The sequence below is a fragment of the Pinus tabuliformis genome, chromosome 7 (genome assembly GCF_031772625.1).
Source record: "Pinus tabuliformis cultivar Carrire ecotype Pingquan chromosome 7, CPIR1, whole genome shotgun sequence".
NCBI lineage: Eukaryota > Viridiplantae > Streptophyta > Pinopsida > Pinales > Pinaceae > Pinus > Pinus tabuliformis.
In genome coordinates, this window is record NC_142293.1 from 1,418,417,498 (window position 1) to 1,418,442,219 (window position 24,722).

A 24,722-nucleotide genomic window follows, 5' to 3' on the forward strand; every position below is an offset into this window, starting at 1 on the left:
GAATGTTCAAGAGTTGTTATTTTTCATCTATATATGTGTCAATGATATATAAAGATCAGTGCAATAATGTTTTAATTATTACTTTTTTCAACTACTTGAACAAAGTAATTATCATATGAATGAATATTTTTGTTTAAAAGTAGAGTCATCTACATGCCTACTTTTCAATAAGAACCATTAAGAATTTCACTAACACAAAGACTTCCCGGGATAGATTAGTTAATTACATTATTGCATTTTAGAATAAATCTTTCACCATTTTCCATTAGATATAAGTAAATTAAACACTTATCCATCCCATTCATAAATCATTGGGAAACTGGTCCCATTATCCCCAGTCAAAGCCACCACACCAAATGGAAAAGGAGTTGCCTTTAAGGTTCGGACCGGGTGGTTTTCCCTAATGTTGATGCAACAATTTTCGAGGCATCAACAAGGTCATAACTTCTCTAGTTTTTTACCGAATTGGGTGAAAAAAGAGGCTAGGTATCCATTTTTGAACATTTTGGAATCATTGGAGTAGGTCTCAAACTCAAAGAAGCACTTCTAGATAGGATTTTTTCACATTGAAGTCTATGTGTGCCATGGTCAACCAGAGTGTTGTTTCAGTTTATGGAGGAGTTTGAAGATGGATATGACCTCGCAAGGTTTTCTAGCTTCCATGTGCTTTCTGCAACAACTATTACATCATTTTTGTAGCTTTTATTCCTCTTTTCTCTATGTGTTTTAGAGGAAGGACTTGTTTATATACTTCAAGTGGATTGTGGTACTGTTGATGCTCGTTGAATTTGGAGTATGGGGTCTTGGTGTAAGATGTCTTGGTTATCTAAAATTTTACATGTTGGACTATAGGTTTACATGTATATTGAGTGATAACTCTTGAAGGAGTTTACTTCTTTGAAGGAGAAACTAACCATTCCATTTCTTAACACTTTATGTACTCTTCTTTTCTAAACATTAAGCATAATGAGAAAGGGTCATGCCATTAGAGTTGATCCAAGGAGATGTGGCCCAGGAGGGGTGAACTCCTTTAACAATGGTTGGTATATTAATGATTGATACATGCTTCCATTCATTGGTTTGATTTCATGTTTTAAGTATTTCATGAAATTAACTTAAGAAAACAAACATAAGAAAATCATGTTTTTACTTGTTGTTTTGGAGTACAAATATCAAGCACATTTTTGTATTCTAATGAGGATATTATCATAGAAAACTAATATTCCACATTCAGATCAAGTTGGTATCATCGCACTGGTTTTCTTTGTGCAAGTAGGAATTGGATGTTGTTTGCAAGTGAATGTGTTTTGAAGCTCAAGTGAGGAAGTAAGATTGGGGTTGGTGTGGTTATGAGCCTTAAATGTTTGGTTTCCCTCCTTCTAGCACCAAAAATATTAACAGTTTTAGACTTGTCAATATTCAGGAGATATCCCCTATATGAATTCCCAATTATACCTCACGCCATTTGGTGTAGCAGTCCCATCCAATATAAAGGCCCAGTTTCCAAGCTCGTAAAGATTTGCCTTGGCTCTAACTGTCAAGAAGAGAGAGGGATGCTATGGTGCCTTCAAAAATGAAGAAGGTGTGCCTGGTCAGTGTTCAGTTGTAAATGTGTCAAAGTTCTTCTAGTGGAGGAAAGTGAGCCTATAAGAGAGAGGTAGTAGTACCACCCAAGAAGAGACAGACATGAACCAAAATTATTTGTCTAACATCCCCCAGAATAGTCTACAGAGGATGCAATGATTGTTACAGCCAAAAAAAGAGAAAAAATTGTCTAATGTCCTACGGGGTATTCCAGAAGGATGGGACAAAAATAAAAACCATTACAACACATTCTCAATAAAATAAGTACTAAAACAACCGAAATAATTCAACTATATAAGCACATGTGAAAGCAAACATGAAGTACAAACATCTAAAAAATAGTCTTACCAACATTAATAATCCATACATGAATAACGTGTTGGCCTTGAAGGCTTCTATTATCGGGTAAAAGTTGCAAGGCACATGTATACAATGAAAATCACTAGCTCTAGTAGTGGAGCATTGGAGACACTCCTTTCTCCCTAAAATAACTTGCCTATCTCTCTAATGATTTACAGGAGGAACCAAGGTGAAAAGTCCTTTGATCTTATAATGAGAGAGTATATATAAGAAGGTGATTCTTCTCCTTCTATGTGACTCTTCATCTACCCTCATGATTGTTTGACTTCCTATGAATTTTCAACTTTACATGACTCTTCATATTCCACACATGTCCTTTGGATTTTCACATTACAATATATTTATGAAACATATCTTACATCATTGGCCACAAGGTGTGGCATGTGACCACTCATGACATAACATGACATGACGCCACTGACATGGACTACTTGATGACGTGCCAATGTCAAGCCACTACTTTTTTTGAGTGTTAAATTACTTCTTAAGAATTCTTTTATTTTCACCTTTGCATGGCTTGGTGATAAGGAATATTAAATAATCTCAAGGGTTGAATGGTGGCCAGAAACTAGTGTCTCTTCACTTTTCTTGTTTGATTGGCTAATTTGTTTAGCTACAAGTGTGTCTTTCAGCATGCTTCCATCCTTTATTTCCTTCCACATCATCATTCCATGGTATTATAGAGTACCTTCATCTACAATTCACTCATGACGAGACTGCATAAATCTGAAACCCCCCTAGTCTAAGATAGTGAATTTTTATTCATTAACTGAGCCAAAACTAGGTGACAGGCCATCAGGGAGGGCTCAGTGACTATGCAACTAGGAATTTAAATCAGTGTAGGATGAGGCTCGAGCCCTAAGATTGCGCAGTGCATAGTTCAGGCAAGACTGATGGAAACAACTACATAGTTCTGAGAGCGAGTGGGACATGATGAGGGGATAGACACTGAGAGGAAACAATTCAAATTTTTGGGAGACAAGGGAGGTTGGGATATTAAACAACTATTTATTTTAGAGGCTTTGGGAATGAGTCTGAGGCTTGTGCTTCCGCAGTACATAGTGAAGGCCAGGCTGGGATGAAGGAGTGCACAATTATGGAGGTCAAGGCCAGAGCTTCAACAAAAAAAATGTAGAGTGCAGTAGTCCTGGGAGACAAGAACTATGAATTGTGCAGTTCCAAAGGGAAAATTCATAGCTAGAGGACTAAAACTATGTAGTGTATAGGTCAGGTAGGTCAGGCGAAGCCAAATTGCTTGGTCGAAAAGGGTTCTCATAAATGACTAAGTGTAAGACCGGTTAGACTGATGTGAATAGCGATAATAATTTGACTTTGATATCACACTTAGAATACTTGATGACCAATTATAATAAGTGAAACACTTATAATACACTTTGCGACGACCGTGACGACACTTGTGCTATGGTGCTTAAAACTATACAAATGAGTAAGAAAAATGTTTACATGGTTAGAATAACTCATATACAGAAAGATAGACCCTTGAAACCATCAGAACATGATTCTACACATTGTGCACTAGTCAATCATGTGAAAATATGATAGTTTACCCAACTTGCAAAGGGGAGCAAAATACTTCAAGAAACTACATGAAATGAGATTCAATGTTTGCGACAACAATGTGAAAGACCAAGGAAGGCTTTGAAATTGAGTGTAAGACAAACTTTTAGAGGGTGTTGAAGCATCTACAACAGGTCCCAGTGATCTAGCAGGGATTATGATAAACCCTAAGGAAACTTGGATTTGTTTTGTTGTGAGTCCCACGTTCATGCTTGGAATATGGTATGAGGGTGATTGGCTAAAAGAAAGATTTGGTTCAGCCAATCTATAATCTGATGGTTCATGGAAGTCCCATACTTAGTTGGCTTATTCGTTCATTAATAAGAGCTATTTCTCCTTAGTATTTCATGAGTAAATATTTGGATTATTTATGATTCTTATGGTTATTATACCATTTTTATTTCTCTTGGTTATATGCTCGTTATGACTATGTTTTATGATAGACTTGATGTGTGGCTCTCATCATGTTTTGATTTGAAAATGAATGTACAATGAATATATCAGCTAATAAATGATAATGCAACTATTGTGATAGAGAAACAATGCTTCTTTACGAATCTTCGATAAGTATGAGACACCTATGCTATAATATGTTGTTATGACATGTAGATTACATATTTGTGACATGTTTGACGAAATGTTTGTCATGGCTAGTAGAGGTCAGATCATGGACTTGTAAAATTGGTTGCATTAGTACACTTATTCCATTATTATTCATCATTTCTTATAGTTTTATGAAGTTCTACACAGTGGTCTAAGTCTTGGCCTTAAAAAATTGGCACACGATCCAGGGTCACTGGCTCAAAACTAGTTGAAAATGTCCACAGTCGTTGGCATGCCTTGTTGTGGGAGCGATGGTAAGTCCTCAGTTGCATACATGGATTTTCATGGGAGCAGATGGGGGTCCATATCAATTAAATTTCAAGTTGTCTCCAGGTTTGGTCACCTAGAAGGCTTGATTGGCTCTTCAAGGTCATGTAGCATGTGTGGAAGGTCAGATTGGTTTGGTTTTTTCAATTACACTTCCTTAACTATACATGGGGATTTGAATAACATCTTAGTAGCTTCTCATCACATTTTTACCCCAAGCATACCAGTTAACTTGGGTAAATGTGGGAGGAGGGTGTTAGAGGATCCCTATGGCTCGAATGGGAGTACTTAATACATGTCAGTGACATGCAAAGGATGGTGGGATTATTTGCTATGGGAACCACTATGTTGCTTGCATTCCAAACCACCTCTAAGTGCCAAAAGAAAACATGCGACAATATTATTTATACCAAGTATGATACTCATTGAGGATGAATCTCGAGCCAACAGGGCTTTGCTCTGTGACCTCAAACCCCCAACACAGAACCATTTTCAGAAGTTGTGGTTGCTTAGCACTTAAGTGAAGACCCATATAATTCCCTCATGACTAATCAGCTTGCACATCTAACATTTCAAATTACCATGCCATTTCTTGAAAAAGTTTCTTATTTGTTCAATTCCTAGCAGTGTGTAAATGTTGAATACACCAGATTCAAGACCGAAGACATCCAATCTGTCCCAGAGTTGGATCCTTTGTTTGAAGTAGAACTTGAAACATGTGAGGGAAAAGTTCAGAAAGAAGAAACACATGCAAGATCCCCATAGGTGCAAGAAGAAGCAATAATATCATCCAAGGATTGACTTGGGGACGAGTCAATCAATTGCGGTCAAGGCCTATTGCATCCTTCATTTTGGGGGATATAATTTTGACACATTTTGATCATTTTTGACTAAAAGGTAGTTTCACAAGCAATCACAAAGGAAAATATATAAAATCTGCCAATATCTGTGAGATACTGAAGTTGGCAAGGGGAAGGTATGGGAAAATGAAAGTGTAGCAAGTGTTCATAGAGGTTGTTGAGGAGAGATGGAGCAGTTGCCGAAAAATTACAAAAGATGACAAAGAGGAAAGTATGTAGTATCTGAGGGAATGATTGGAACTTCAAGTGAGTGAAGTTTATAAGAATCAGAGGAGAAGACAACAAATAGGAGGCAAAGATCATATGCCTAGATGTTGTCATTGGATTTATTGAAATTTATTTTGTTCTTAGTTCTTCTCTTCTTGAGCCAAATTGTATGATGATTCTTCTAATTCTACCTGAAGAGCCAGAGTGGTAATGATCGTTTATGTTTTTTTTTTTCTGAGTAAAGACTAATTCTATTATGTGAAGTAAAATATAGTACAATCAGGCTGAAAACAGGCTTAGCAGAGAAGCTAAGGAGCCGAAGGTGATAGGAGATCAACCTTGCTCCGAATAGATAGACAAGGGACATGTCAAAGAAGCAATGGAATACAAAGGAAAGTACTGATTCAAAGGCTACCCCGAAGGGTTATTTCCTGCAAATCGACATTTTTTGCCTTTTTTCTTGGTCACTTTTATCCACCCAGTGGAGTTTGGCTGTGTCATGACAAGTTGTAGATTATTTTGTCCTGATGGCTGATCATCCTTGTCAGAGTCTGAGGACGAAGAGATATGGGTACGTTTCTGAGACAACTGCTGGTTTGAGGGAGCCTCCTAGTGAGCCGAGGGGGCATCCTTCGGAATTTCCTCATTCTGTAGATCAGCTTCAATTTCCTCATCAATCTGCTCATCTGCCTCCGATTCCTCCTCCTCAGAGCTCGAGAAGCCTAAATCGTACAGCGGACGGGGTGGTTCAAAAGGAATCCATCTCTTGGATTTGGGCTTACGATTCAGATTCTTCTTTTTATCTTTGAGCTGTGAACATGTGCTCTGAAGGTGCCCTATTTGATGACAATGGCAACAACGAAAGGCTGTGTTCTCGTAATCCAGTGGTTGAGTCCAATGGAAATCTCCAAACTTGAGATTAATCTGATCCGACAGTCCTTTGCTGATATCTATTTCTGCACACAGTCTGCCATAAGTGTAGAGACCATTTTCCCTTCTTGAGGTATCTGTAGCCAGGTATCGTCCCAAAGTGTTTCCAATAGCTAGGAAGACAGAGAAGTCCCAGAAATGAGCCGGAAGATTCGGGAGCCTGACCCAAATGGGAAGCTTGGAAATGACTACTGTGGAGGGGTCGAAGTCAGGAAACCAGGGGGTTAGAAATAGCCCAGCTGAACCCCAGAACCAAGGGCCTCCCGTTAAGGCTTTCTGGTAATCTTCGCTTGATTCAAAAAGCACTAGAAAAAAACCTTTTGAACATAAGAAGATTTTACATTTTTTAGTCCAGGAGGAATGGACCCATTGATAAAGATCTGCTGTGCGAGGCCATAGGCCATTAAATCTGCAAATGAGTGCAGATTCTGCAAAGCTCTGGTAGCGGCTTTCAACCCTAGGAGTAGAGAAGTCGATGGAGGGGATTTCCTCTGATTTGTCTACCAGAAACTGCTTTGGAGCTTCATTTAGCTGGGATGCCTTTGAAGAGAACTGAGGTTGGGCAGCGTTTTTGCATGCTGCATCTTTGTAAGAGAAAGATGGGGCATAGGAGGTTTGCCCAACTGAACCACCTCTTAGACGGAAAGAAACCCCAATAGACGGGTCCTTTTGAATGCTGTAAAAAGAAAGGGGAAGGGAATGCATAAGCTACTTACCCTTATACAGCAGTCTGAGGCAGGAGGAGGGAATCCCCAGCCGGCATTCAAGTTTTTGCAGAAGATCCTGCACAAGATCTGTTGCACAAACCCATAACATTGTCATTTTTCCGGAAAGAATAACTTGGATCTGGAATGCATGAGGTTCTTCTGGTAGATCCAGCTGGTTCACGATGGAGGGCTGCTTCAGAGTTGATCTTGTCTGAACTTGCCTCCTGCAAGCTGCTTGTCCATCGATCTAGGTTTTTTTAAGACCCCGAGATCTTCTGAGCTCCAGATTTGTTGGTTTACCTGCAGATCTGATCATCTGACTACCATGCATAGTCTGTGCTCCTGATTCAGAGCAAATCCATGACCCTTGACATCGGATCTTGATGATTCGAAGGCCGCAGATCTGTGACCCAGAGGATACGAAGGCTGCAGATCTGGACAATAACCAAGGATGTGACGCTGCCAAAATCGCTTCCAAGATTCTGATCAGTCCGACTAAGCTCCGGCTCCAAGCAACAATCCTTAAAATCCTCCCAATCCCTGTAGTTTTGAGCACTGTTCCTGCCGCTTTTCCTCTTCTTTACAGCATTGTTATTTGAAGTCTTAATGTCCCCTGCAGATGACTTTTCAGAAACGACAGATTCTTCAACAACGACCGACGTTTTCTCAGTTTCAGCTGCCGCATTTTCGACCGTCGGAGGGCAGCTTGCCGTTCTGCAAAACGCCTGAGCATCCACGACTTTGCCAAAACGGCTGAAGGTGCTCTCAAGTTCTCTGTCCGATGTATCCTAGGAAAGCCCCCCGCAAATACACGGTATTCCTCCTTGCCAGACCTTGTCGCCATTTCTGCTTCAAACCCTCGTAGCTCCTTCAAGAATCCGATACTCGCCAATGATCGTTTATGTTTAGTGGAAAGAAGTTCTGTGAATTTTCTATGCTTATGAATGTGTTGGCTTATATGGTATTTTTAAAATTTTATTATGCATGAATGAGAGCATTAGCTATGTCTTTGGATGTGTTGCAAGTCATATTTTGTGCCTATTGCATGTCTAATAATGTGATTCCCTAAATAGATGTGGATGATAATTGTTGCATCACACCCCTCGATGTCTGGTTCTAGTCCCTATCCTACTCAAGTCTTGGCATACCTCGGGTGAGACACCTTACTTCCTCAGAGTAAGTTGAAAATGTCGACATTGCACTAGAATACAAGGGACCTTTTTGTTGGCCCCTATGGTTGAACCCAGGGTCTTTATCTCTTAAACTTTTTCACCAACACCACTGATGAAGCTTTGAACATTTGTCTTCTCATCCTTAAGGTAAGGAACATATCTCAACAATTTTAGAAACTTGGTTGTATAATCTTCATCTGTCATAGATCACATCTTTAACCCATAGAATTCCTTAGCTTTTTCATCATAATATCTCTCAAAAAATTGCTTCTTTCTGAAGAGTATTTTAAACTCATACCAACCCAATGCTTCTACCTTGATGCCTCTGACACACTTCATGTCTTCCCACCATATATTTTCTTTCCCCTTGAGATTGAAAATAGTTATCCTGGCTTTCATATTCTTTGTATAATCATGCAATTTGAAGAACTTCTTCATCTTATGTAGCTGTGCTTCTGCATCTTATGGTCTCTTCATATCTCCATCAAATGTAGGAGGCTAGGATTTATTGAACTAATCTAGAAAGTATCCCTTCTCACTCCTCCTATAAGGGTGATGAGGGTGATGAAAATGATGTCTCTATAGACTAGAACTAGAATGAAACCGATGAGAACTACCTCTCATGCCAGGTGTATCCAAACATATTCCACCTCTAATTATGTCAACCTTTTCCAACATGTATCGTGATCGAGACTTTTTGCCATATGCCCCATTAGTCCTTTCCTCTTATCCATGATTGATTAGTGGTTGTACCTATATCTACAAGTCTAATAAGCTCTAAAGGATCACGGCATTAACCTCAAATTTCTTTTCCTCATCTCTAGAAATCCTTTTCTATGACTCAATTATCTTGTCATGATTTTCCTTACAACTCTTGATTTCTTCCTTAAAAAACTTTAGTGTATATATCATATGAGGAGACTACTTATCTCCTTACTCATCAGTTGATCTATAAGGAGAGCCACATGATATGTAATCCACAATTATTCTCATCATCTATGATATTCTTCTTCCTATAAACATATCATGCTAGATAAGTAAACTATACATAATCAAAATCATACCTTAGTGAAGTTCAGGGGAGGTTATTTTGTCTGCACAAATCAATTGAAATTAGCATGGTATACACACTCACACATAGATAGATAGATATATATATATATAATGACACACACTTATCAACCTATTAACATCATGCACGATAACTCAATTGTAACATCAACTATATACATAAGAACTATATACACTGCAATGCATGCATACAACTGACATGCATGCATAACAATCATATCTAGCCCATCTAGTCCAAGTGTTTGAACTTGGAAGCATTGATAGCAATATGTGGTATTAGATATCACCCAAAGAGAATGAAACCCACTATGATAGCACTCTGTAACGCCCCACCCAACATTTACCCACTTTTACAAGATACTAGGTAAATGAGAGACTGACTGCTACTATGACACGACCTGAGCTTCAAGTTCCAATTATGGAAGTGGGGCCTACAATTCAAAAACTTATTATACCCTTCAGGAGCAATAGACACCCAGAAGTTAGTCCACAACCTCTGATGACCAAATTCTAAGCTAGAACTGCCTTTTCACAAGTCTAACCCCAACCATACGCACAACAATGAAAGAGTACAGTTATGAGGCCTCAACCACATGCACAAGCCTACTTCCATGTCATTATGACCCAAATCCTCTAGTTCTTTGCATGTAGTTCTGACATCTGAGCTACCTTCTTAGGCTAGCCTCTAGACCACTACCCAAAACTACTTGTAACTTTCCAGAATTATAACTAAAGTGATGAAAATGCCAAATATTTACACTTGAAGAAGGAACTTCACCTATACTTCCTAGAACACAAAATATATTTCTTTAAACATATGGTAGACATGTAAGCTACAAGTCATGAATTCATTTTCTATTATAAATCTTAGAACTTCATCTGAGAGTCACCAAGAAGGTTTAATTCCCTCGCAAGTAGTTGTAAAAGCACTTGTTATCCCCTGCATTGATCAACCATTCAAATACTTATTGAATCATGAACAAGAGACATAACTATAGCACATCAAAGATCCACACTTATAACTAGCACATAACCAGAATATTAACCATGAAAAATAATCCATTAAATCAACACAATAACAAGTACAAGTGCTCATAGATCACAATAGAAAAATAACTCTTATTAACTTATAAAAAATCCAACCAAGTCAGGGAATTCCACATACCACCCGACATATATTGGGATGAACGAAATATTTATTTTAGCCAATCACCCCTATGCCATATTCCAAGCATGAATGTGGGATCTCATGCTATAAGCAAAGACATAACTAGGGAATCCATAGGTTAAACCACCTCCACCCTTAAGCTACCGTGATCTCACCTAAACTAGTCCCAAGGTCACAAAACCAAACAAAGGCTGGATGCCTCTGATTTTCTTTACCATACCTTGAGGTGTTTCATTGTCTCCACCCACCTATTAAGGAATTCCTAAAGAAAATCATCTCCACCCCTAACACTTGGGAATTTTCTTGAGACCACCTCACCCGGTTCCAAAACCTTCCGGCAATCCAAATCTCAACTAAGAATGAGTCCCATCACACCATGGCTATCCAGAAAATGGAAAGGAAATCTTTAAACCACTATCAAAATAGGAAAAACACATGCCAATTATAGCAAATCAAACAAATGAAAAAATGCATGTACTATGCATTCACACATTAGCTATGGAATCATACATGGAACCTATTACCTACAAAATCCTCTTGTTGAAGTTGTTGATCCGACCTTCTCCTTGTTTTCCTTCACTTTCCTTTTCTTTTCCTTTCCCTTACCTTGTTTTCATTTGTTTGTCTTTGCTTTCTTCCTTGCTTTCTCCTCTTAGAGCTCCCTCTCTCTCTCTCTCAAAAATGATCCAAGCCAAAACTGACCAAAAAGGTTGTGAACTATTTCTTTGGTGCCTTTTTATTATTGATGTCTCCTTTTTATTCGTTTTATTTCATCTTTCCTCTAATTTCCCTTCATTGAAAATTTATGTCTCTTCTCCTTCCTTTTCTCTTATTTTCCTTTATTTTCATAAATAAATGCCAATTATTATCTCTTTTCCTTTTCCAATGCCTTTGCCAATTTCCATAGCCATAAATATACCAAAAGTGGTGCCCACTATAGTGTTATTCCTAACATTCAACTAAGAATACATGTCCATGACCTTAGCCTTATTTTTCCTTTATTACATTTATTACATGAAAATTTAACCTAGGTTTGTTATAGTTCATCCTTCAAACTATCAGGAGGAGTTAATAGAGCCAACAAAGCTAGTGAACTGCTCGAGATGTTACAGAGACTAGGAAGAGGTTGACTTGGCCTCATGACACTTTGCAAGATGCATAGAGGCATGTAGATCCCAACTGTACTTTCAGGGAGAGAAAACAACCAAAAAGGTTCTCGAGTTATATGGCATTGATGAGCCACATCATTGATTTTGAGACTTTTGGTTACGAGGAGTACACAAAAAGCTGACAACTTTGGAAGGATTCCATGATGGAGGAATATTAGTCCATTATGAGGAAGGATGTGTGGGAGGTAATTCTGATACTAGAGGGGAAGTCAATGGTGAATTACAAGTGGATTTATAAGATCAAGAAAGTAGAATATGGCAACATCAAGAAGGAAAAGGTGAGCTCTATGGTGAGATGGTTCTCTTGGAAAATGGGAGAGGAATAAGAGGTGACATTTTCTCTGGTTGTCAGGTACACTTCCATTAGGATTATTTCTTCTATTTCTTCAATTATGGGTGGATCCCACTATGTATAGGTAGTTGATTGTATTCTTGATGTGCTTGGTTAACACCAAGCCAAATATTTTATTTGTTGTGAACGCTCTGAGCCAGTATATGGTTGAGTCTAAGCATGCATATTGGGTTGCAGTGAAGCACATGTTGATGTACCTACATGGTACAATTGGATACGGTTTGAGATATGTCTCATATGGTGAAGTGAGGCTATAGAGGTATGTAAATTGTAATTGGGTTGGGAATGAAATGGATATAAATATCACCTTGAGATGCTACTTCAACTTGAGATCAATTATGATATCCTTGTTTAGAAAGAATCAAAATTCTTTTGCACTCAATAAAGTAAAAGAAGAGTATATCACAGCTAGTGACACAAGTCAGGAATTAGTGCGACCTCCAAATTTTCTTGTAGGGATATTTAATCAGGTGCTAGAGAAGACCTTAATATATATTATGATAATCAAATTTTTGTAAATATTTTGAAGAATACAATATTTCATGATAGGTCAAAGCACAATGACATAAAATATCACTTCATCTGAGATATGGCATAGAAGGGAAAAATGAAGCTCCAATACATATCCACAAATGAACAAATTATTGGCATTCTCACCAAGCCTATGTCTAGGGGGGGTTATACTTCTAAGATAAGCTTGGCATGATGAAAAATGTCTCCCTCATTGAGAGGGAGTGTTGATGGTTTTATAGCATTGGGAAGACATTCTCCCATGGTGTCATGTTGATTTAACTAGGGGAGATTGGTCCAACCACCCATAGGTCCATGTTGATTTGGATAGGGTTGAATGACCTAGGGGAAATCATATTTTTCCCATGGTACCATGCTGATTTATCTAGGGAAAATTAGCCCATGATGCTCACATTGTACTCTAGGATGGGGTGATCTATTTCTTATAGAGAAGGTTTGAATTATTTATTGATTGGAGTCTAATGTTGAGCTATGATGTAGGATCCATTAATGAAGACATTTATGGTGTTGAGGTGCACCTTGATGAGTCTCCACTCAACATTAGAGTTTTATATAAATAGATAAGCACGTGAGAGGAAATCATCAACATATCAAACTCATTGAATCTTTTCTAGTGCAGGATAAATTTGGCCAAAGAGAAATATGTTACTACAAATTATCTTTATCATTTTTATCTTTCTTTAAGACACCACATGTGTGAGGAGGTTGACTCATTTGACCAACTGAGTTGACAATAACTTTATCTAATTTAACTAGATTGTACGTGTGATCCTTATAGCCATTGTTTGACTTATTTGACCTCAACCACATGTGGAGATAGTTGAGCTTAGTTTGAATTTGACCACAACCACACATTTGAGGGATTGACTAAACTATCAAATGCATGGACAACTTTGACCATCACTGAATGCCTTGAATTCTAATTTTTATTGGTTTGACCATCATTGACTTCACAACAGTTCGAACAAGTTTGATTAATATTTGACTCGTATTACTAGCATATATTTCTAGACAAATTTCTGATTTGTGAAACTTTATATTGAAAGACAATTTCTCTTAAAGAAAATGTTGTTGCATTTTCTCCCAAGGTAGAAAATTATTTCTATTGTGTGTGGTTTTATTTCAATGATCTTTATCATTTCCACTACATTTAGTATTGATATTTTTTTGTATATAATTGTTCAATGATATTAGTGGCATGAGAAATATCATTTGAAAATCATTAGGAAGTAATTATCAGGTCATAAAATTGTATTCTATTGCACATACTATATAATTTCAAAAAGTATAAAGATTGGGTCGTTCTTTTATCTTCTACTTGAGTGTGAAAATTGATATCATAATCTTCAACCATGAAAATTACTCTTGCTATGTTAAATATAACTATTTCCTTGATTTATGTGTCGTAATTAGAAGTATGATGCCTGTGTGTGTTAACTATTTGATTAATAGAAATTGAAAGGTTGGTTGCAAATCATTGGAGATTTGCTCTAGGCAAGCTGGATAGTGATGGTAATTTGCATAAAATAATTTAATTGATGTCACTGTTCATGTTAGTGGAACTCAGGTGAATAAAAATATTGGTTCTTGTTAAAGATTTGAAAGTTTGACTTGAAAAGGTGGATTATTAAATTCACTTTGTACTAATCCCTATCATAATTAAATTTCTTGGAAATTTTAGTTTGGAAATAAATTTCCATGCTTTATTTGGAATCATTCAAGTGGTGTTAAATTCAAGTGGTATTGAATTCATTTTGATAGTGTGGTAAAAGGTTGTCTCGAATAGGATATTGGGACATGTGTTCCTTTCAAACCCATTTGGTTCCTTGAGTAGGATAAATATTTTCTCATGTATATTTGACATTGACCCTTTAGATGATCCATTTTTCAAGAGTCCATTTGCAAGTGTTTTTGGGTCAAATAGTATTTTTGTGTTAGAAGAAGTATTTGATAGACAAAATGGTTTCATTGATGACCATGAGTATCACGAAGTACAGTTTTCTTGACATGATCTTGTAATTGAATAGATTCTATTTAATCACGAGGAAGGGCATAACAAATTCGATCAATAACCTATTTTTGAATATCTAGATGATGACCAAGGAAACACATGATTAAAAGTGTAGTAGAGATAGGAAGGACATTAGAGTTTGTTTAGGGGAGCTAGCAATTATTATCTGAGGCAATCATCATCTAAAATTTTCTCATCTCAAATGTTTAAAGTAACCTATGAATGAGAAAACAAATCATATTATACATCCTCAACAACCAAGAGAATGGACCCTAATGGGGTGACTCACAAGGAGCATATTGAAGTAGATAAAACCTTGTTTGTGTGGAAAGAATTGTGTACTCAAATGCTTGACACTAGAAGCAGTGATTGGAAAAATGCACTGAGTAAGCATGCACTTCCATATTAGGATTATCCATATCACAAGGTTTAGGGTGTGCCATCACGTAACATTAAAAGAAAGGAAAAACAAGACTTCAGATGAATGTGATCCAAGCTAAATAATTAATCCATTTCTCCACAAAGGGGGCATCTTGACATAATAATAAGAAAATTTGGAAAATTATTTGGGTTTTGTTATGTTTTCATTGAGATTGATTCTCTTATTTAAATTTCATATCCTATTATTCAGGAATTTGTTCAAACTACTAAACTACGTTGCAATTCAATTATGTGTTCAAATGTCGCCATGTTGAATGTGAAAAAAAGTGTGTAGGAAACCTCTCTAGCATGAGTAGTGCCTCATTTGAGAGTTTCATCTCACTTTGTTTACTTTGTCTTTCGTATTTTTTTTCTATAACAAAGCTGAAAATAATTGTAAATTAGAAAATATTTAGAAATGGGATAAAAAAATAGCCTCTTTAAGACTCATGTTACTCATATTTTTTATATAGATGTGAAGTTTGGGGATGAAATATATTCAGAGAATCTTGGGGAAATATTAATAGGTCCAAAAAAATTATAACCTATAAAGGTATTTTACATCATAACAAAAAGTTATAACATTAAACATATTTTACATCAAAATTTAAGGAAAAACACTAGCGGCACATAAAATTAAGATATCATATGGAGGTGATCAACTATAACATAGAATATTGGAATTATCTCTCTATTACTAGAACAAAAAAGAAAATATGCGTTATTAAAATAAAAACAAATTTTCATGAGTTCTATAATCAAATTTGGTTTGAAATAGTTCCCAAAACATCATGGATAAAATAGATTTTCATCTTTACAATACTAAGACATTGAAGACAGAAACATCTATATTAAATCTCATTTTAAAAAGATTTATCATGCTATAAACCTCCTTCACCTTTTAAAGTGACAAATTTACAAGGATCTTGGAATAAAGACGAAAACATCTATATTAAATCTCATTTTAAAAAGATTTGTCACACTACAAACCTTCTTCATCTTTTAAAGATATAAACTTTCAAGGATCTTGGAATGGTTTTCTTAATGTTTTTTAAACTAAAATGCTAAAGAATTCCAAATAATTACCTAAACTATAAATTTCAACCAAATTTTATCTCAATGAATGATAATCGTTATTTAATTATGAAAATTATATAATTATATTAATCAGAAGTTGATTTCAATATATGTTAACTACCCCCATCATCATAATAATCATATAAATTACAGAGTATCACAAATATGGGGGAGATGTTGTAGTGATGTGTAATATAAAACATTAAATCAAATAATAATAACTAGCTCAACCATTAAATTAAATGATTGATAAACCCCAATAGGCATCAATCCATGATCAGCATCAAGATACTTAATGATACATGTCACATTGCTAAATTTAAAAAAATCATAATAACTTTAACTTAAATAATTATTATTATCAATTATAAAAAGAATTAATAAATAAGTTACATATATATACATTTGAAAAAGCATGTAACAAAATTCTTAACAATGCAAATTCATTCCCATTTTACAATATTCTTATCTAAATATGACTTGTTACAATATCATGGGCAAATACCACTACATATCAAGACCACATGCCTATCTAAATATGACTTGTTAGAATAGCATGGGCAAATACCACTACTTATAAAGACCACATGCTCATAAAACATAATTCATTTGATATGACACTTGTTCATATAACCTTTTTTTTAAATTTATCAACTTAATTAAAAGGATAGAAAATACATAACTACTTTTGAGGTAAATCTCAACCATTGATATGTAAATAATACTAAGAATATGTTAAAATATTCCATGAAAGTTAAATCATACACTCCACTTAATAATTATTGATAATTAAATTAAAATTATAGATATTTCATTAAAGTAATAAAAGATAATAACAAATTCAAACGATTTGAGCTCAAGCCGTAGAGGCATATCAGCAAAACTATGAACACATATTACCATAATATATGTTTATGACATTAGTAACCATAATAATTGAGGACATATAACTAGATAATTAGCCTCTTAGTTTGATGTTGTATTTAACTTTTTTATTGATATGGTTTTACTAGGCATTTGTATGGATATGTTCATCGGTGGAGAAATATTAGAAAAAATATAATTATTACATTGTATCTAATATTTTTTCTACCTCATCCATTTTTAACTAGGTTATATTGGGAAAAATATAATGTTATAATATTACATTTTATGTCATATTTCCCCTCAAGTGGTCCACTTTTGATTGTAATTTTTCTTTATATTTGATGTTTGAAAGTAAACGAACTTAACTATACAAATAATAGGGGTGAGGAAAAATATTGAGTAAAATGTAATAATATTACATTTTAATTAGTATAATTATTATTTCCCCCCACCACGTGGCAATTATATTTTATAGAATTCCTTTCACCCAATTAACTTTTAAAAAATTCATTTATATTTGAGGTTCATAAGTAAGCTTAACTCTTATCTAACATTTAAGCCCAGTGTAGTAGAGATGTTGTAAAAATAAAACTAAAAAACATAAAATTAATATTTATAATTATAATTAATAATTAAACCAACATAAATCCATCTTAACTCGAGATCTGCCAAGAAGGATCAAATTTCTTGTCATGCAAACCTTTTTTAAAGTGAAAAGATATTTGATCCCTCTTGACGCTTGGTAAATCTAAAGTTAAAATGGATCTATGCTAGTAATAATAATAAAGAGAATAATTAATATAAAAAAATAAATAGTTATATCAATTAATTAAATGCTCAAATATAATAACAAAATAAAAATATAACTATAAATTATATTATAATAATATAAGAATATATATATTTTAAGGCAATCATGGTTCGGAGTCACTAAATGTCTGCTAAATTTACGTTTACGAGTAGTAATCCGCATAGATCCATCAAAGCAACCTAACCCAAAAACATGGAGCAAATTTGACCTCGTAAATACTTCACAATAGAAACTAAATCAATTAAACTATCTCTTAAAATTAATATATAAATATTATATTATTAAAAAAATAAATTAAATAAAAAGTAAAAATACCAAAATTTTAATAATAATAACAACGAAGCATGTGAAGAGTGAGACGACTCCCATAGTTTTGTCCGTTGGATTCCAAGAAATATCCCAATACATAGACTCTTCATTCACTTACTGTTCAGTTTGGCTCCGTCACTACGCAACGCATGCATGCCCGGGCAGCAGTGGGTAAAACTGCCTGCTTGCACTTTCCCTTGCACGTCGGTCTACTAGCTCGGCAATGAAGAGCTGGGGTTACATTTAGTTTAAAGTTAAATATAAGAAGTTTTTTTACTTTAATTTTTTGGAAGTTTTTCTTGTTTAATTTCTCTAAAATTTGGTTAGAATCTATTGAAATCATAAGTTTAATGGGTAACCTCTACACAATAGAAGTGGCTTAAATTTGTTTTAGGGAAGTGAATCTAGATGTAAAGTGAAAAATCCAGTTTAAATAACAAAAGTCAAGATTTCCTAAATATAATATTATTATGTTTCAATTACATCTAGTTTAAATTAAGTTTTGAGGTTTAGAAACTTATTAAATTATTTTTATTTAACCTCAATTTTGTTAATGAAACTATGACATTTATTTTTGGGGATGTCTTTAGTGCCACTTTTAGAGTTTCCCGTGCCAGAATCTGGCAAAAACAATTGTGGTGAAATTTTGATTTGAGTTATTTCAAGTAGTTTTTTGACTGTATATCTGGATTCCACACCTTGCAAAACCCTAGGGCACTTTTATTGTGCAAGTTTACCAATCAAACTTGTGATTTCAATGAATTCCTGCCAGATTTTAGAGAAATTAAACTGAAAAATTCCAAAAAAAACCTTCCAAACGAATGGCACTAAAAACAATTCTGCAGTATCCATATTAATACATCGGGAAGAGACACGTGGTATGTGGAGGTTAAGTGATGTTCGAGACGTGCAGAATGGCATGAACTGCATAATATATGCATATCAGAATGCCATAGCATTTATTCGCTCGAAGTAAACAACGGTTGGGTAATTATGGTTGTCCACGGAATGGAAGTAAACATTTAAGCCCAGTGTAGTAGAGATGTCGTAATCTTCAAAATTTTGATTTGGTAAAAATTAAAATTAAAAAACATAAAATTAATATTTATAATTATAATTATAATTAATAATTATACCAACATAAATCCATCTTAACTCGAGATCTGCCAAGAAGGATCAAATTTCTTGACATGCAAACTTTTTTTAAAGTGAAAAGATATTTGATTCCTCTTGACCTTAATACATTTGGAAGAGACACGTGGTCGCGGTATCCACATGTGGAGGTTAAGTGATGTTCGAGACGCTGCAGAATGGCATGAACTGCATTAAACAACGGTTGGGTAACTATGGTTGTCCAGGGAATGGTTGTCCATGGAATGGAAGTAAACATTTAAGCCCAGTGTAGTAGAGATGTTGTAATCTTCAACATTTTGATTTGGTAAAAATAAAATTAAAAAACATAAAATTAATATTTATAATTTTAATTATAATTAATAATTAAACCAACATAAATCCATCTTAACTCGAGATCTGCCAAGAAGGATCAAATTTCTTGACATGCAAACTTTTTTTAAAGTGAAAAGATATTTGATCCCTCTTAATGCTTGATAGATTTAAAGTTAAAATGGATCTATGCTAGTAATAATAATAACGAGAATAATTAATATTAAAAAGTAAATAGTTATATCAATTATTATATACTCAAATATAATAACAAAATAAAAATATAACTATAAATTATATTATAATAATATAAAAATATATATATATTTTAAGGCAATCGTTGGTTCGGAGTCACTAAATAACTGCTAAATTTACGTTTACGTGTAGTAATCCACATAGATCCATCAAAGCAACCTAATATATTGGACCTAATCCCAAAAACATCGAACAAATTTGACCCCGTAAATACTCAACAATAAAAACTAAATCAATTAAACTATCTCTTAAAATTAATATATAAATATTATGTTATTAAAAAACTAAATTAATAAAAAGTAAAAATACCAAAATTTTAATAATAATAACAACGAAGGATGTGAAGAGTTTGACCGCGTCCATAGTTTTGTCCATTGGATTCCAATAAATATCCCAATACATAGACTCTTCATTCACTCACTGTTCGGTTCAGCGCTGTCACTACGCAACGCATACATGCCCGGGCAGTAGTGGGTAAAACTGTCTGCTTGCACCTTCTCCTGCACGTCGGCCTTCTCCTGCACGTTGGTCCACTAGCTCGGCAAGGAAGAGGTGGGGTTACATTTAGTTTAAGTTAAATATAAGAAGTGTTTTTACTATAATTTTTTGGAAGTTTTTCTGGTGGATTTTTATTGTTTAATTTCTCTAAAATTTGGTTAGAATTTATTGAAATCATAAGTTTAATGGGTAACCTCTGCACAATAGCAGTGGCCTAAATTTTTTTTTAGGACGGTGAATCCATATGTAAAGTGAAAAAACCAGTTTAAATAGCAAAAGTCAAGATGTCCTAAATATAGTGTTGTTATGTTTCAGTTACATCTAGTTTAAGTTAAGTTTTAGGTTTAGAAACTTATTAAATTGTTTTTATTTAACATCAATTTTGTTAATGAAACTATGACATTTATTTTTGGAGTTGTCTTTAGTGTCATTTTTCCAAGTTTCAGGTGCCAAAGTCTGGCAAAAACAATTGTGGTGAAATTTTGATTTTAGTTATTTAAAGTAGTTTTTTGACTATATCTATGGATTCAACACTCTGCAAAACTCTGGGGCACTTCTATTGTGTAGGTTTACTCATCAAATTTGTGATTTCAATGAATTCCTGCCAGATTTTAGAGAAATTAAACGGAAAAAATCCACAAGAAAACTTTCCAAAACAATTGCACTAAAAACAATTCCTTTACTTTTCAGTGGTTTTTATTTTTATGTGAGAAAATGGAAGCCTATGATTAAGTTAAGGCTTATTCTCACATGGAAACCTAGGATTAAGTTAAGATTTAGATTTATTTTTTTATTATAGCACTGAAACTTACTAACTTATTTTTTTGACTAATGAAATTATGGTATTATGGTATTTATATTTTGTGAAGCTGAGGAGGTAAGGAACAATTAAAGGTTGTTTGTTCTTGATTGATGTAAAATTACAGTAGATTTTTTTGTGCAATCAATCAACATATGGAAACAGAAACCTCTGTTCTTGATTGATGTATCCTTTACAGTAAACTTTTTTGTGCTGTCAATCAACAGATGGAAACAGAAACGCATATTTGGGATGCCTTGCCCGACAATTTACTGTGTTCGATTTTAGCGAGGCTTCCTGTTCGGGATGTTGCGAGAATGAGGATTGTCTGCAAACGATGGAAAAATCTGTTACTTCCTGGCGATGCCCTGCAAAGAATTGATCCAAACTTTTCAGTGAATTCAATCCCTGCATTTCTCATTCAACTCTATTTGGATCCCTTATATCAGGAGCCGTGGGTCATAGAATTAGCACACGGTGGTGGTTCGGATATGAATATTTATAAAGCCCTTTCTCCAATTAATAACCTAATCATTGTGGATTCATGCCGGAGCATCTGCCTCTGTATGAGAAATGGAGACAGATTGAATCTTTCCCTATTCAATCCTGCTACCAGAACCTGGAGACAACTCCCTCGCCCTGCCGATTTTAACCCACATTGGCATTTCAATGCACTGCACTTCGACGCTACCCTGAGGCGTTGCACTGTCTTGCTCGGTCAAATTAATGTTGAAGATCGAACTGGGTATGTAATGGTGTTGCGAATTTATGATTCAGAGTCCAATGCATGGACTAGGGTTTGCATGAAAGTACCCTTGTTCATTTATCCTCATGGCAAGGGTTTCCATTCAAATAGAAAGTTTTATTGGATAATGGAAAGTCGTGCCATCTATTTCATGGCAGCATTCGATATTGCAGAGAGGAGTTGGACAACAATTTCATTGCCAGAGGTTTGCAGAATCATCCGCCCGTACCCAGCATTTCTTGAATTAAGTGGCTCCGATGGGCGATTGGTGTTAATATTTCAGGGAGAGAAACGTGGGGGCAGCATCCGCATGTGGAGGTTAAATGATTTTAGAGGTGCTGTAAAATGGCATGAACTGCATGATATATGTATGCCAGAATGCCATAACATTTATTCAGTCGTAGTAAACAATGGGTGGGTAATGATAATTGACATGCAACTGGAAGTATATTTGTGTAACTTGGAGCGAAAATCGACCCAGAAAATTTCATTACCGGGGCAGCTTCGCAGCGACCTGAGAATGTTTCAGTGGCTTGTTTTAGCGTTCGAATCCAACAACGTTTGGTGGCCTTAGGCAGTGAGCAGTTTCAATGAAATAATTAATCTCTTAAGAAGCAAAGGTCCCCGCATTTCACACTACTTAACTCAATCTGTGCGGAGTATAATATGATACTGCCAAGCGTTTAGATGAATCAGTGAAAACAAGTTTCCTATAATTTGTTTGACGAGTTTTACAGCTCAGACATTCTGTTCCAACCAGTATTCAGGATTCTATGTTTACAGAAAATGATCCTGTTGTAACACAGAATTTTGAATAAGACCAAATTATCAGAATATAAATTTTGATGGGAAATTATTCTTTTTCAATATGGAAATTTGAATAAGATGAAAATATCAGAATGCAGAGCATATTCTTTATGAATTTTTAGTGTTAGAATTTTGTGTTTCAGTGTTTTTATAAATAATTTTGATTTTTAATGTAAGAATTTTTTGTGATTTTAATTAATTTATTTTTAATTAGAGTGTTGCTTGATAATTTTGTTCCAAAACTTATAAAATATAAACTATTTTAAAAGCTATTTTAAATCTATAGATTTTAGGTAAGTTTGTAATAAGCTAATAATTATTATTTCTTTTTGTGTTGGTGTATATGTATATTAATATAGCATAAAGTATACATAGTTAACTTTAATGCTTGGGTAAATTATTATTTCTTTTTGTGTTGGTGTATATGTATATTATTAGAGCATAAAGTACACATAGTTAATTTTAGTGCTTGGGTTTAATGTATATAGCAGACAGCCTAGCTTTAGTGCTTGCATCTAGTGTACATGCACATCAACATAACACAAAGCACATTTAGCTTTAGCTACATTTAGTTGTTGCATGTGGTGTGCATGCACATTAACATAGCATAAAGCATACTTAGCTTTAGTTAATTTTTGTTATCTTGAGTGTTTGCATGAAGTTAAGCTTAAGTTAATTGTTTTATGTATTGATCACTAGTGAATATACAAATTTTATTCTCTTTTCCAATTTTTCTCCATACTTGCAAGTTTATGGAATTATTGTCTAGCTAGGTCCTTTGGAAAGAGCGATAATCTTTGATGGGTAGAAAGTCCATTGGAAATATTTAGCCACAAAATCATTAAACAGTGAAATACAAACATCATACAATAATATCAGTTTTTTCATGTACAATGCAATTTTAGAATTGGATGTTCTAAAGGAAAAAACTATAAGAGATAAATTATTTTTAAAAAATTCAAATTTGTAATTCTTAGGCTCTAATTACTATGTTGCAATTTGTTGTAGTTGATAACAATTTTCGTCCATTTTCCCCATGATGGATTCCATGATCTTGAAAACTTGAATAGTATACTGGTTCTTCTTTTTCTTGAAACTATTTTAACATCATTCAAATACTTTTCATTAAATCATAGTGTAAGATGTTTTGTTCCGTAAAAGTTACATGAAAGCATGATTTGTACTCCATTATTATTTTTATTTTTGCATCATTTTCATATTTTCAATTGTTATGAGATTGAAGAGCTCTCTTCAATTGTGACAGTGTTGTTCTCGTATTGAATGTTGATATGGTTGAAACATATTGAACATTTATGTAGATGAAACATATTAAATTTTGAAGTAGTTGAAACAAAATTGTGTTTTTGGATTAGCCATGAATTCTGATGATCTTATAACTTCTAGTATGGCTAGCCTCTCAGTTATCAAAGATCATGAGGAAGGTTATGGACCATTCAAATTAATTTGTGTTTGGATGTTCGAACTCTCAAGGAGGCTATTACGATGAGGATACAATTTGGAAATTCCCTAATAATGGATATGTTGTGGTAACTAATGCTTTTGTAATCTTTTGAGAAAAATTAGAGATGATGGCATATTGTTTTCTTCTTTGATATTCCATGCATATTTCAATGACATTTCTCCTCATGTGGAGTATATCATGCCTCTTGAGCCTAGAGGGCTTGAACATTCCAACAATTTACAGTTTTTCTAGCAAAACTACAGATAATAACATATGGTTTGTAACTTTACATTCATTTTTTAATGGAGTATTTTATGCATCTTAAGTTTGATGGATTTGGTTCTTTTTTATTTCTTTTTTCTTGATTCAATGTTTTTAGTCCTCTTTTTTTAGGAAAAGACTTACAATACTTTCCATATGAGGAATATACATGTTTCATTGTTTTGAGAACTCTTAAGACTCAACAACAATGATCAAAGTCATTATAAGAAAGTTCATTGTGTCCCTTGTGTGAATTGAAACAGGTTGGGGAGGATAACAATCATTCCTCAAAACCGCTTGAAATAATCCCAACTAAACCCAAGTGAAACTCTACTATTATTTTTATTAAAAAACATAAAATTCAAAAAATAAAATATGAAAAGTATAACACACACTCA

The 24,722-nt window shown here is 34.4% G+C and overlaps 1 protein-coding gene across 1 annotated transcript; it reads left to right on the forward strand.

Moving 5' to 3' along the window:
• The first annotated feature begins 21,276 nt into the window (after positions 1–21,276).
• LOC149252981 (F-box protein At3g08750-like) lies at positions 21,277–22,368 on the forward strand. Its single transcript, XM_089454324.1, has one exon. The coding sequence runs from the start codon at positions 21,277–21,279 to the stop codon at positions 22,366–22,368; it is 1,092 nt and encodes a 363-aa protein (XP_089310450.1).
• Positions 22,369–24,722: the final 2,354 nt, after the last annotated feature.